General features: G+C 43.3%; 2 protein-coding genes and 1 long non-coding RNA gene across 3 annotated transcripts in view; 2 read left to right on the top strand and 1 right to left on the bottom strand.

The window, feature by feature from the left end:
• Window positions 1–3,315: 3,315 nt before the first annotated feature.
• Window positions 3,316–10,964, bottom strand: SEC61B (Sec61 translocon beta subunit). The gene is made up of 4 exons (XM_019539821.1): window positions 10,891–10,964; window positions 10,701–10,798; window positions 10,460–10,561; window positions 3,316–3,679 (listed from the first exon to the last, which is right to left on the bottom strand). The coding sequence occupies exons 1-4, from the start codon at window positions 10,891–10,893 to the stop codon at window positions 3,592–3,594; spliced, it is 291 nt and encodes a 96-aa protein (XP_019395366.1). The 5' UTR covers window positions 10,894–10,964; the 3' UTR covers window positions 3,316–3,591.
• LOC109313347 overlaps window positions 3,686–15,007 on the top strand; it is a 207,004-nt gene continuing 195,682 nt past the window's right edge. The window contains exon 1 of the long non-coding RNA XR_002102036.1: window positions 3,686–3,849. This is a non-coding gene — a long non-coding RNA (uncharacterized LOC109313347). The remainder of the gene's footprint in view (window positions 3,850–15,007) is intronic.
• On the top strand, window positions 11,202–14,081 carry ALG2 (ALG2, alpha-1,3/1,6-mannosyltransferase). The gene is made up of 2 exons (XM_019539795.1): window positions 11,202–11,579; window positions 11,988–14,081. Exons 1-2 carry the CDS (start codon window positions 11,217–11,219, stop codon window positions 12,888–12,890), a joined length of 1,266 nt encoding a protein of 421 aa, XP_019395340.1. The 5' UTR covers window positions 11,202–11,216; the 3' UTR covers window positions 12,891–14,081.

Genomic DNA, 15,007 nt, shown 5'->3' with positions numbered 1-15,007 from the left:
ACTATCCTTTTGCTCAGGGGAAACCTACCAGACCTTTAAAGAGAGAACTTGGGGGGGGGGGCAAAATCATAAGCTACCTGGAAAGTAGGAACCAGAGACTGAATGCCAATACTAATGTTATGGCACACCATAATCTACTTGATTCCTGAAATTCACTATCAACACTACAGGTAATAATGACCTTCCTCCCTTCTGATAGGTCTTTATCTTTTAGAAGTCAAGCGTCTTTTCTTCTGCTGTTTGCCTCCTACCCTTGGGTATTTCTCCCCTTTCCAATTCCACAATTCTACCCAGTTCTTAACACTGTACTTGCTTCCCTCTCAAGATCTACAGAATGCCTTGCATTCAAAAGCTTGTCTAGCTTTTCTTGGACCACCTCCATGTTTGGGGATAAAGATATTACCCCCAAAAAATCCTTGCCTCTCGCATAATTCCTGGACTGTCACAGTTACAACAACACTCTAACGCTACTATTTCAAGTAAAGGCCATTCTTTAGCACTACATTTTAAAAGGAGCAAGTCTTTAGCAACAGTTAGCTATTTCTCACATAAGTTTTCAGAGGAACTCAAATTTAGGTTTGTTTCAGGATCTCCTAGCTTTTATTTTATCTTTCTAGGTTTTGTTTCCATTGCGCTTTAAAACATGTTTTCCTGAATCTAACACCTTTGCACTAGTTTTTAATGAATCAACAGAACCTGGTTTGCTTGCTTCTATCTTTGTGTCATTAAACTATACACTCTGCAATGTTAAGTCTGTTTTCAGTAGCATTTATTAGCAGCCAGTAATAAAGATACAGGTAAACTGATTATACCTGCAAGTATTTTTGAGCTTAAGAGACTTTAATTCTTCCTGGTATTTTTGTTTTGTTTTGTCTGGTATTGTTTTGTTTGCGGGGGGGGGGGATGAAAAAATAGGCATTTTTAAAGCCTACTGCCCAATAAGGAACAGCTGTTCTCAGAGGCACATGTCCAAGAAACTGTGAAGCATGTTTGGTTTTTCTACTACAATTTAAAGAATGACCACCAAAGAAATTCCAAAGGCACCAAAAGCAGGAGCAGTAGGCTTTACAGGTCATTCTGCCCAATTGTGATGGAACAGGCAATTAAAATAGCACTTAGAGAGCTACAGTGTATGGCAGAGAGCAGTTTTCATAGATTTCGCAGACATTAGGGCTGGAAGGGACCTCGGAAGATCATTGAGTCCAGCCCCCAGCCCAAAGGGCAGAAAGTCAGCTGGGGTCATAGGATCCCAGAAAGATAAGCATCCAATTTGCTCTTGAAGGTGTTCAACATAGGAGCTTGAACCACCTCTGATGGCAGGCTGTTCCAGACCTTGGGGGCTCAGACAGTAAAGAAATTCTTCCTTTATGGTTTTAAACATAAAGGCTCAGATGCAAACAATTTCAGGAGCAAAAAGGAAAAGGATGCTTGGTCCAAACTTGATAAAGGAACTCTGATATTACCCAAATTGTCCGGAACTGTAGTCAAATTTGGTTTAATGGAATTGGTTGCATATGTCTCTTTTTGTTGTTTTTAAATGAAACTTCATTTGGTAGTGGAGGCATGAAGTGTCTCATGAAGCCCTGTAGCACAGTTCGCTTCTGTTTACATTTCCTGACAGCCACAAAATTAGTGTGTGCATTCTTTTTTTTTTTAATATTTTTGAATTTGATAACAGTATCAGCTGTTTTCATACTAATTATAGCTTAGGAAGCAAATACACTCAGTCACTTATGATGAAGTAATACAATATATTTAATTTACATTGAGGAAATGTATTCTATCCCTTATAAAATGAAAAACAATCTAAACACTTTGCTGTGGAATGCCATATCAAAGAGGTAAAGCCTACTGGTATACTTATCATAGTATGTTGACAGATGTCAACAGGGTCATCTCATGCCTGAACAACCTGTTAACCTTCTATGACAAGATGACTGGCTCTGTGGATGCTGGGAGACCATTGAATGTCATGTACCTTGATTTCAAGCAAGGCTTTTGATACAGTCTCCCACAACATTCTCCCAGGCAAGCTAAGGAACTACGGGCTGAATGAATGGACTGCAGGTAGATAGAAAACTGGCTGGACCGTCAAGCTCAGGGAGTAGTAATCAATGGCTTGATGTCTAGTTGACAGCTGCCATCAAGTGGAGTGGCCCAGGAGTTGGTCCTGGGATGAGTTTTGTTCAATGTCTCTATCAACCGGGAAGATGCCAGAATGCACCCTCAGCAAGTCTGCAGATGACACCAAGCTATCGGAAGTAGTAGATATGCTGGAGGGTAGGACTAGGATTCAGAATGACCTAGACAAATTGGAGGATTGGGCCAAAAGGAATCTCATGACATGAGGCTCAACAAAGGACAAGTGCAAAGTCCTGCACTTAGGATGAACAATCCCACGCAGGCTGGGGGCCTGAGTGGGCAGCAGATCCACAGAAAAGGACCTGAATATGAGCCAGCAGTGTGCCCTTGCTGCTAAGAAGGCTAACGGCATACTGGGCTGCATTGGTAGGAGTGTTGCCAGTGGTCAGGGGAAGTAATTCTTCCCCTCTATTCAGCATTAGTGAGGCCAGATCTAGAGTACTGTGTTCAGTTTTGGGCACCCACTACAGAAAAGATGTGGCAAGTTGGAGAGAATCTAGTGGAGGTCAACAAAAAAGGTGAGAGGGCTAGGGGACATGACTTATGAGGAAAGACTGAAGGAACTGGGCATATTTAATCTCGGAAACTAAGAGAGGACTTAATAGCAGCCTTCAGTTACCTGAAGGGGGGGCTTCAAAGAGGATGGAGCTAAACTGTTCTCAGTGGCAGACAACAGAACAAGGAGCAAAAGTCTCATGTTGCAGCAAGGGAAATTTAGGTTAGATATTAGGAAGAATGTTCTCATTAGGAGGGCAGTAAAACACTGGAACAGGTTACCCAAAGTAGTGGTGGAACCTCCATCCTTGGTGGTTTGCAAGACCCCGCTAAACAAAGCTTTATCTGGGCTGATCTCGTTGGGGATGGTCCCACTTTGAGCAGGGGGTTGGGCTACATGACCTCCTGAGGTCCCTTCCAACCACTCTTTTTTTTTTAAAATGATTCTATGTATTTTCTTGTTCTCACACACATATTGGAGAATATTTTTTAAAACCTTCCCTGTTCTCAACCTAAGTTTTAAAATTAAATTCAATGTACGGGTAAGTGTTTTATGTTATATGGCTGTTTGCATTGAAAGCCACAGTTAAATTCAGGGACCTCACAATAGTATTTCAGGATTGTGTTATACTGGAGGATGACAAGGTAAGGGAAGGTATAGAAATAAGATACATAGCATCCATTTATAGAAACCGGTTTTATTGCAATATCTGTAAATGTCTACATCTATGGTAACAAATACAAAGTGATCTACGATAGAAAGCATTCAAATTTGCCCGAGTGGAAAATGTGAAACTTCACCGAACACCAGAGCCAAGTAAGAGTGATGAGCTACTTGTCCATAGCTAAACAGGAAGTTCTTCAACTAATTTATCTCCAGGAACAATCAAGATCCAACACACTTTTGGTCCAAGGTGTATGTTTAAGTTGGCAGATGTAGGGATGCAGCTGAATCTACGAACGAGTGTACTTGCCCCAGATGTGCAACATAAATACAGAAGCAATAAAAAGGAGACTCATAACCAAAACTGGAACAGGACCACTGAAAATAAAGAAAGAAGACTGTTAACATCAGCAACATGTAAATTTGCATGCATGGTCAGCTTGCTCTGAAAGTTAGGCAGAATAAGACAAAATAATTCAGTAACTGCTCCCTCCAACTCCCTAATAGTCTAGCATTCAATTTTAAACCAAAAGAAAGGTAGTGATGTAGTACAAAAAGAAACACTGACATATTATTGGAAGTAGTAAAGAGGATTGTTTAATGTAATCCTTTCAGAAACACAGAAGAGAATCATTTCATTAGAACTGGTGTAAGCGTGTTAGTTTACTGAATCATTTTAAACAGTTTCTAATACAGCCCATGGTTTTGAACTACTGAAAGGATGCAGATGTTCATATGTACTGTAACATGCTTACAGACAGTATTTAGCAACTTGCTGCGGATCACTTTCTGAAGTCAGAATTTTAGGACTTACATGCTATTGTACTCTCTCTTTACATGTTTCTGTTCAGGAATCCTCTTCCCACTCTATTTGCTTATTTATTTATTTACATGAGCCTATTACTGAGAGTCACCTATGTACACTTAAACACTGAAGAGGAATGAGAGAGTCCCCTGGTGGCTAGTTAAACTTAGCCTTGAAATTATTTTGGTAGTAAGTCATTTTCCCAAGCTAAATCCTCTTTCTGTCAGTGAGAAAGAGAAACAAATACAGTATAAGCAAAAGGCAGTTCAATCATTTTTCATATATATTGTATTCTGTTTGGGACTGAAATAGGCACTCTAGGTATGCTCTTAAAAACTGTTTACAGTAAAAATTCAGGTAATTTTTAAATGCATCAATCCTGTTAAATTAGAAACCACAGAACTGACTAGCTCCCTTCATATTCAAGGCTTCTAAAAGCAGCCTTGATGATGATTATTAGAAGTCTTAAGAATGACAGCAGTTGGTGAGTCTGGGGGCTACTAATACCACAGCACTTTCAGTGGTGTGTACTTAAGAAGTCTTATTTACAGCACTGCCAGTGTTGTGGTATTACAGTCCTGAAACCACCTAGCTCCCACACTGCCAAGGCTTCTAATAACAGCCTTTTGACAGTCATTTCCCCTCTACTGTTTCTGAGATGCTTAGAGGGAGTACATTCAAGTTACAAAGCAGACAGTGGAACTGAAAGATGTTATGCACTTAAGCACTTTATACACTTCACAATTAACTGGTATCTTGTAAAATGTAAAGCACAGGAGACCAAATTGGAACTGACACTGTTATATATGTAAGTATAATTCAATCAATTGCTTAACTAAAGTGCAGAGCATACAGCAGACTTTTTATAGTGGTTACTAATTCTAGTTTAGCATATTCAATTTGTTGCAAAAGACTCAAGTGTTCAAGAGTGGAAGTTGCCATCAGCTAAACCTTAAATTCCAATATGAACTTTGTATGAGGATCTTCTAGTCTTGCTAGTTCCATATCGACTAAGTTAAAGAATATTAAGTCAACACATTTTTGAAAGCATCTTCATAAAGCTGCAAATCTCAGACTCTGATAACATGGCTGTTTCACAGGGTACGCAGACAAAAAGAGTTCTAGCAAGTTAGCGTGAGTGTTTCACTAGAGAATCCAGTGCCTCTTATCAGTAACCTTGTGATATAATCCAACATTTGCTACCCTCTACAATGGGAAATACTTAGCTATCTAAATATCCGAAACTTTAAACTATAACATTCAATACAAGTTTCACAAAATATGCTTAAGCATAACAACCTTATCAAATCAAGTTTTACTCTAAAACACAGTACAAAGTAAAAATGAAACAGATGATCTCAACTCATGGTAAGCGTTTAAGATTTTTCTATGAACAGTATTCTGATTAGCAGGCCTCCTCCAACTAACCTATTTAAAACCATAATTACTCTCTATTGTCCACTTTGAGTTTTGTTGGAAAACTTTAATCCCATCAAAAGGATACAGAGACATTTAGCAATCAAGTTCTAAAAGAACAAATACAAGAAAGATATGCACATAAGCGCACGCGTGCACCTATATCTTAGTCTGAAAAGACAATGAGATTCCATAGACAAATATTAACCAATCCATCAGTCCCCGGGTTCCACAACCTATTTGTGAATCCCAAACGGTTTTGTTTTTTTTAAATATAAAGCAAGCTTTAAGTTCGTCCAGAAGAATTACAAATCGGAAAAATGTAACAAAGCAAAAGGGGTAGGGGGTTAGAGGAGAAAAAAGGGAGGGGAAAAACAACTAAAATTCTCAGATCATCCTTAGCTGTCGCACCATCTAAATGAGTAACAGGCAATACACTATCCAAGCAATTGTATTTTTATTAACTACGCTCCAGTTAGGACTGACAAGTCTCAAGAAAGCTTATATCACTATTACTTATGGTCATTACAAAAAAAAAAAAAAGAATGTTGAAGTTGGCCCAGAAATGTTACTTAGTCACATTTTTAAAACAAACAGGAAACACTGCAAGATAGGTCTGTGCTTACAGACCCAGATCAATAATTTACCAAATGCCTGATATATTTGTCAAGGCCCATTTATTATGTCCAATTCAAGTTTATACTAAGGAAGATAGTGAAATGATCCAAAGCAATTCTTCTTACTGGTAAATATTTAAAAAGTGAGAAAGTTAAAATTTCTCAAGTTCACTCAACTGACAAGAGAAAAATAAGTCACCAAGAAAACCACACACAAATCTAGGTTCATTTAAAGGATTTCACAAACTCAGGTTAAATGCACAAAGATTCTGAAAATTATTAAACACCCTCCCCCCAGCGAAAAAAGATAACTTATCTTACCTACATCTTGATGCAAAGGCAGCTTTATTTTATTCCGATGCAGAGTTCATCAACGAATATAGGCAGGCAAAATGAATCACTTGAAATCAAGTGATTTTGTTAAGAGGGCCCTTTTATATGGGGCTGCATCTGATAGAGACTTTATATTAAGCACCATTTCTTCCAAAACATTATGTAAAACCAATGGCTCCCAGGTATATCACTAGCCTTCATGAAAAACTAGTATTTGGTTATTAACAACAAAGTTCTACATAAACTACATTGCATTATGACTGGCCAGAATAAATCAGGAACATTATAAAAGCATTAATTAAAGAACTTTGTTAAATGAAGCTGATTTCACAGTTCCGAACACATTGGGCGGAGAGGAGATGGGAGGCTATTCAACAGTGGTCTGGTAAGTCACTACACATTTTCACCCTTCTACTATATACTCTATAGATATCCTTGGTTGATCGCCAGGTTTTCAGCATTTCCCTCCCAAAGCACAGTACTTCTCATCTCATTACATGCAATTTCGTTTTGACAATCTAGTTAAAACTCCCTTAAGGAACCTGACAGTACACAGCCACAGTAAATGACTTTGCATCCAAAAAACAGCATAGATTTCAAATCCAGTAAGTCCACTTCCCAGTATAAATCCAATTTGATTCTCTATCGTAACGCTACATAAAAGTAAATCATTATGCTCAAAAGTTAAGTGCCCCTGTAATCTCAGCAATGCGATTCACCAGAACATACCTTAGCATGGTGGTAGGGAGAACAATTTTCAGTAATACCCCATTTCTCATTTTAACATTTCTAGTTCAAATTGAACATAGGCCTTTATCTCCAAAATTTCTTTTTTAAAAAGATTTTATATTTAATTAAATTTCTGCCATTAAAAAAAAGAGAGACAGTCATTTATTTTGGGGGGGACACATCAAAACAGCTTACCCATCTTGGAATTCTTACCATTTCTGATTTTTAAGTGCAGACACCTAAGCTCAATATACCATTTTAGGAACAGAACCACTGCAAAACACATGCATGTTTAAACAGCAAGACGGTACTTCATTTCTTAATAATGAATAAATAATGACAGTGTTTCCAACTAAAACAAAGTTTTTCTTATAAGCAGTTTTCAACTGTTTAAAACTTTTCCTAAAAAGTCAGGGACTAGAATTTCTGATTCTTGTTCCTCAAGAAGAGAAGGGGAGGACATTTTTTGAAAGCATGTCCTGTAATCACAGCATCTACAAGCACTCATAAAAGAAGGTTTCAGACCTTCAGTGAAATTGGCCAGAAGCTATTCCATACTCAGGTTGGGATTCACATGAATCCTGACTGGGAACATGACCTTTAGAAAAGAAACCTTAACTGAGCCACAGGAGGACTGCACCCAGGCACACCTGTTCCAGTGCACTAAAAACTGTGTGCTAAAACTACTGACTGGGAATGAAAGTGGGGAGGGAGAGGGGAAAGGGGAAAAAAGGAAGTCATGGTGAAATTCTAGTGATGCAGAGTAAAACTGTGAGAATGGGGCAGTGCTGACTTGTAAGTCAGAGTCACAGGGCAGTAGAGGTGGAAGAGACCACTAGAGGCCATGTAGTCCAGAGGTTCCCAAACTTCCTTATTGCATACCCACTTTCAAATTTACAGCTGCCCGCATACTCCTCCCAGCATATGTTTTATATTTTAGCCCCTTAAATGCCAACTGTTATTATAATGAAAATTAAATCCACCATTACGCAATTTCCCCCATGTACCCCTCAGACATGTCTTGCACATGCCCAGGGGTACACATACCAGTTCAGGAACCCCTGATCTGGTTCATCCTGCCTGAGGCAAGATCATCCCTAGTCAAACTGTTTCAGAGAAGGGTTATGGGTTAGCAGCCCCTAACTATAAAAAGGAGAAACAGAAGTTCATCAGTAAGCTTCCTTGTTGCTCCTCACAAGGCTGCTCTGACCACTCTGTCTTAGCCGGAACATGGTTATGGCAAAGTTGAAAGGTTTGTGACTGAAAGTGCAAAGTACCATAGAAGTCTCAAGAGTACACAGGAAAAGTAGGGGTTTTTGGGGGGGCTTTTTTTTTTGGAGAGTTGACAGTTGCCATGTACAGGTAGTCCTCAACTTACGACTTTGAGTTATGACAAATGGCATTTATAACATTTGTAAACTAACAGTTTCAAGGTTCCCACACCAGTTTCACCTTTATGACGGTTGACACAGCTGCGTCCAACTGGTAAGTCTGTTGTTGGGGGGGGGGGAGGGGAAGGGGAATGGAGGGGCAGATCAATGCCCTCACAGTGTGGGAGGGATTGGGGCTGGGACAAGGGCTGCCCAGAGAGAGGGGTGGGGCAGCTGGGCTGCTGTGTACCACTGGTCCAGGGAGTGCTCGCGTGGCAGCTTGTCCAGCAGCTCTTGCTGCTGCTCCCCCACTGCCAGTCCAGGTACGCATGGGGCGGAGGCGTGTGCCCCAGGATCTTCACGGGGCAGGTGGGGCTGGGGCTGCACCAGGAGGAAGGCACTGGGAGTGGCGCACACCCCCCCACCATGCCCTAATGCCACTCGCCAAGCCGGGGCGAAGCTGCTGCTCATCCAGGAGGTGCAGGGATGCCAAGCTGGCTCCTACCACTTGTCCAGAGGCAGCACAGCAGCTGTCTCGTGCCAACCCCAGCAAACTGGGCGAGCGGCGGGGGGGGGCATAGCTCCCCCTCCCAGGGCCTTCCGCCTGAAATGCAGCCCTGGCCCTGGCCACCCTGCACAGATCCTGGAGTACACTCCCCACCCTATGCCCTCCTGAACCAGCAGCAGGAGCAGCTGCGAGCACCACCAGATGAGCTGCTACACAAGCAGGTCCCAGACCGGCAGCGTAAAGCAGTGCGAGCCACCCACCCCCAATCCCTCTCTCGCTGAGGGGACATTGAACTGCGCCCCCACCACAACAAAATTACCAGCTGGATGCAGCTGTGTCAATCGTGGTAAAAGAAACAATACCCCGTTTATAACATTGTTCCTATGGGAAAACTGGTTCTGGCATTACAACATTTTGACTTAAGATGCAGTTTTCAGGAACCAATTGTGTTGTAAGTCTGAGGACTGCCTGTACTGGAAAATGGCAGTCGTCTCTGTCCATGTGGGCATCTACAGAAATACTACACCCAGTTTCTCTCTACTTACAAAACACTCGCTCTCTACTTACAGACTATTTTCTTAGCTTCAGCGGGAAAATAAGGTAACAGAACATATCCGTGGGATAGGACCACCACTCTTCTTGATTGGGAAAGTGCATGTGATCAGAGAACATCAAACATCTGTCAGTTTTTCTTTTCTGCATAACTCATCAGCCCTGAAATCAGTATGGCTGCATACAGGAGATGTAGTCAGCCACATCAGTCTGAGGCCAAGTAGAAGACAGGGTAGATATGCACCTTACAGATGAAGCAGGCTAGATCAGTGTTTCTGAACCCCTGGGTCATAACCCAGAAGTGGGTTGCAAGGATATATGAAAGGGTGGTGAACATACTTTGAAGGTTGTTGATCCATGTTTAAAAATAGATTCTCTTTTAAAAGAAAAAAACATGGGAAACTGTGGCACTTCCCTGCAGGCTGGCAGAGTCCCAAGCCTGCAAGGGACTGCTTGCCCCCCCCGCCAACACGTACGGGGGGACCAGGGCCAGCCATCTAGTTACAAATGCATCCTGGTACAAAAAGTCTGAGAACCACAGAACTACACTACAGGCAAAACAGTCTCTGACGCATGCATATACCCACCACCAGCTCACACCAGGTGAAGCAGCCTTGCTGGATAAGGCACAGCAGAGAATGGGGCAACAGGACAGCTCTATCATGCTAGCCGTTGTGCTTGGCTGTCACTGGTGAAGGTACCCACAAACCTGCCTTCCTAAGGGCCCTGTGGAGGCAGCCAGGCTGGCGAGACAGGGCAAAAGGGGCTAGGCCCAACTGAGCCAGCACCAGTGTCTCCCGCCCCACCCTGCCTGACCCACACACTTACACTTTGAGGCCGGGCGAGTCCTCTGTGTAGAAACGCCACATACCACCTGTGCCTGCCGAGGTGGTACGGCCAGCACTCCGTGTGCCACAGCTCGCGTTCTTCCTGTCGAGAAACCAGGGCGCCCGGGCGCTGCGTCACATCAGAGTCCAGCCCGCCGACACCCGCTCCCCACCCGCAATCCCGGCCCGCCGCCCACCCTCGGGCGGGCAGCGCTGCGCGGAGGGCGCGGACGCGCACGTACCTCTGTCGGACTGTGGAGCCGGCGGCTCGTGGCGCCACGGCCTTGCTGGGGGAGCGGCCGGCGGCGCCGACGTTGGTGGCGCTGGGGTTGGGGCCCGGCTGCGAGGGAAGAGACGGGAGAGCGGTGAGGGGGTCGCGGGGGGGAGGGGGGATTGGGAGCGAGGACGAGGGCGGCGCGGCCGGGAACTCACCATGTCGACGACAGAGCGGGAGCGGAACCTACGGCGCCCGGTGCCGACGTGTCCCGGCTCTCGTGAAGCCCCGCCCCTCGAGCCGCTAAGGCTCCGCGCCTGCCCGCGGCACTGCCTGATTCGCAGCCCAACACAGGGCGGCGCCCGAGTGGGCAGCGCTGCCTCTTTGCCAGGCGGCGGCCTCGGGGTATCCCGGCCGCTTCTGCAGCCAGCCGGGGTGTCGAGAGGGATGCCCGAAACGTGCAGGCAGCGCCCCGGGCACCTATGTGCGCTAAGGCTGAGGTGTCCCTGGCGGGCCCAGCGGCGAGGCGGGGCTGTGGCCGCGCATGCGCAATAGTCCGTGCCACGCGGCCCGGCGGCAGAGGGCGGTCATGGCGGGGCCCGAGCCGGGTGCGTCCGTGCTGTTCCTGCACCCGGACCTGGGCCTGGGCGGCGCGGAGCGGCTAGTGGTGGACGCGGCGCTAGCGCTGCAAGCGCGCGGGTGCCGCGTGCAGATCTGGACGGCGCACTACGACCCCGCGCGCTGCTTCGCGGAGACGCGGCGCTTAGCGGTGCGCGCCGTCGGGGACTGGTTGCCGCGCAGCCTAGCTGGCCGCGCCCACGCGCTCTGCGCCGCGCTGCGCATGCTCTACGTGGCGCTGTGCGCGCTGCTCTGCGCCCCGCCGCCCGACGTCTTCGTCTGCGACCAGGTGCGGCCCGCGGGGTGGGGCGAGAGCAGGGCCCTCTGAGACGCCGGAAGGCCGCCACACCGCTGCGCTTCGCCGAGTGGAGCTAGCTGAAGTGACCCTGGCATGAGCTAGGTAGCACGCCCTGGTCTGAGCCCTGCGCAGAGCAGCGCTTCCAGGGCACTCCCCAGGGGTGACGAAGCAATAGTGCACAGGCGCTTGCGGTTCAAGTCCCCAAAGCGTGAGCGAAGTATGAGATAGGACTTCACCCTTATACACACAATGGCGAAACCACAAATCAGTCCTGAACTCGCACTGGCTCTGTGTTTACAAAGTGTTGGGGCTGTGACATTTGTGTGTCGTCTGATTCTTGACAGCATGATTAAATAAACCTCTCTCTTACTTCTTTTCTGTCCCACCCCTGTTGCTTAGGTGTCTGCTTGTATCCCAGTTCTTAGACTGGCCAGGAATCGTAAGAAAGTTTTGTTTTACTGTCACTTTCCTGATCAGCTTCTGACCAAAAGAGAATCTTTTCTTAAACGCATTTACCGCGCTCCGCTGGACTGGCTGGAAGAGTACACCACTGGCATGGCAGATTGCATTGTCGTCAACAGTGAATTTACAGCAAACGTCTTTGCGGATACCTTTAAGTCCTTATCTCACATAAAGCCTGATGTCCTATACCCTTCGTTGACTGTCAGTGCCTTTGAATCCATAGTTCCTGTAGAAATAGCAAATGTGATTCCCAAACACACCAAAAAAATGTTTCTTTCAATTAATAGATTTGAAAGGAAAAAAAATCTAGCGTTGGCTCTAAATGCCTTACATGATCTCCGTGGGAGACTTGATGCTCAAGAATGGGATGACATTCATCTAGTTTTGGCAGGTGGCTATGATGAAAGGGTGTTGGAAAACGTGGAACACTACAAGGAACTGAAGGATATTGTGACCAGACTTAATCTCGGTGAGCACGTCACTTTCCTGAGGTCTTTTACAGATGAACAAAAAATTTCTCTTCTCAGTAACTGTATATGTGTGCTTTATACACCAAGTAATGAACACTTCGGTATCGTTCCTTTGGAGGCTATGTATATGAGATGTCCAGTCATAGCAGTTAATTCAGGTGGCCCTTTGGAATCTATTGTAAATAATGTCACAGGATTTTTATGTGACCCTTCTCCAACACAATTTGCTGAGGCCATGGAAAAATGTGTGAAAGACCCTCTCTTAAAGAATACAATAGGAGCAGCTGGAAGAGCGAGAGTTATGGAAAAATTTTCATCAGAAGCATTCACGGAACAGCTGTACCAATACATATGTAGATTAACACAATAACAATTATGTTCTCTTGCACGTTTTAACCATTTGTTAATATGAAACTGTTGTGAAAGCTAACATCCAAAATAGCATGGGTATGATAAAATATTCAGAACACTTGAATTTATCTTTTAATTATGCTGCTTATGCTGTTTGCTAGTTCTTGCCACCAAAGAAACCCAATCAAAGAGAATTTTAATTGAAGATTCAATCTGTCAAAAGGGTGACAGATTTGTTTTCGTAGTTGAAGGCCCTGATCAAACTCTTGTCCTATGTATGACATAATAAAAGGAACAATAACCATTGCTAGGCTTTCTGATTTCCTAAATTGTGTACTTCATGACAGAAGTGACTTAAAATTATATGAAATACTTGCATAAAAACTGCAGAGAAGTGTAAATAAGGATTGCCATGCATTTGTTTTTTCTTAACTGTTGTAACTTATCTATAGCTTTCCATTTGAATGACTCTTTATATGTCTGCCAGATAGCTGTACATTTTTCTTTTTGTTGTTTTTTGTTTTAATGCCAGTCAGTAGCTTCATCGTCATCATGAGTAGTCCTAAACTGTGTTCTTCCTCTAATGGTATAATAGCCATACCTAACATGATCCCAGCACCTACTGTTTTTACAGAGCTAGCAGAACAATGAACTCAATGTTAAAATCTCTTGAGCAAAAATGGGATAAGGAATCACCTGCCCATTAGAGATCTTTGAATACTGGCTACTACACTAACATTTTACTTTGCCACAGAATTGCTTACTATATTTAAAGATGTTTTTAACTTCTGACTCCGAAGTTTTCAGTTTCTTCATTGTTTCTGTTAAAAATGTAATTATATATTTTTTTATGAAATGATATTCTGACAGAAAAAGTGATGACTTCCAGCTTGCTAAAATAAATAAATAAATGGGATCAAATAAAATGCAATTCATTTTGTCTACTGGACCTTTCTCAATATGGTTTTCCTTAGCTGATTAACTCTCCCTACCCAGCTGTAGCTTGAAGTGTAAAAACAGGTCTCTCGTATTTCTTCCCTACCCCTTTAAAGTTGTATTTTACAGTCCTGAAGTGTGCAAAAATGGTCATCTGAACTAACATTTCCCACAATCAGAATCTTTGAAAATTATTTTTAATAAACGGCTTCATTTATAGCACAAATGAAATTAAATCTTTAAAACAAAGGTGGTGCATGAGGTTAAAGCCAGAGAAGCTTATAGAACTCATGTCTATGGACTGCAGAAATTGGACAGACCAAGAACATAATATGGGTATGAAGTGAAATGCAGCCTTAAGTACTGATCCTGCAATCCACTCTAAGCAGATTTGAGTAGGGAGTTAGTTTCAGGATCAGGGCCCTAGATATATTTTGTACATAGTGGTTTTCATAGTGGGTGATGTCTTCCTGGTTGTAGACATCACTTGGAAAGACTACAAGGTATTGTTATTTTATGGCATCATACGGCTTTCTAAAATGTTCCTCTTAGTTTATTGTCTCTATTATATACTGTATACCCTAAAGTTTATATTTTGACCAGAAAACCTGGTAGGGACACAAGAAGAGCTAACACTTTTATGTAATTTGTGCTTTCCATGTGTGGACAAAGAACATCTGATTTTGTTTAAATACCTCAAATAATTTTTACTGATCTGTATTTACTTGTTCTTGTGAGTTTTGTTCTACAACACAAAAGCTGTATGTGATAAAATAAAATTACATTTAATCTGACAAAGGTTGGTCCTGCATAATTTCTTCATTCTTTTGAGACATGGGTTATATGTACTTGCATATTTAAGGTAATTGGACAACAGGACAAATAATTTTTGGCAGTTCTTATTTTCGGTTCTCTAGAATTTAATGGCTGATTGAACTCCCAACAGTAGCAGCATGCTGCAGAGGACAAGGCACTGGAGCAGGCTAAGTAGGGTTCCAATCCTATCATTGTTTTGTGACATTTCAGCAAGATGCCATCTCTCACCTATCAGTCTTGCTGGTTTGTTTTGTAATTTTGGCTTCAGCCTTTTCCCTCTTCAGTTTGCTTTAAGCAAATAAAGTTTTCCTTCAAGTTCAGCATATAAAGTTTCTAGTAAGGATGAAAATACAATTTTAAGTAACAAAGCACAAGCTAGTGAGT

This window comes from Crocodylus porosus, unplaced genomic scaffold, assembly GCF_001723895.1.
Source record: "Crocodylus porosus isolate Cpor-Errol unplaced genomic scaffold, CroPor_comp1, whole genome shotgun sequence".
NCBI classification, from domain to species: domain Eukaryota; kingdom Metazoa; phylum Chordata; order Crocodylia; family Crocodylidae; genus Crocodylus; species Crocodylus porosus.
Note: the sequence above shows the minus strand (reverse complement) of the source record. Positions and strands in the feature narration are given on the sequence as shown.

Excerpts from the sequence above, each read along its gene's own strand:
- SEC61B (XM_019539821.1), bottom strand. Across the intron at positions 10,562-10,700 it reads GGCTCCACAGTCCGACAGAG|GAAGAACGCGAGCTGTGGCA; the intron begins GTACGTGCGCGT and ends GTTTCTCGACAG. Across the intron at positions 3,680-10,459 it reads GACTCGCCCGGCCTCAAAGT|TGGTCCTGTTCCAGTTTTGG; the intron begins GTAAGTGTGTGG and ends CTTTATTTTCAG.
- ALG2 (XM_019539795.1), top strand. The coding sequence starts at position 11,217 with ATGCGCAATAGTCCGTGCCACGCGGCCCGGCGGCAGAGGGCGGTCATG. Across the intron at positions 11,580-11,987 it reads ACGTCTTCGTCTGCGACCAG|GTGTCTGCTTGTATCCCAGT; the intron begins GTGCGGCCCGCG and ends CCTGTTGCTTAG.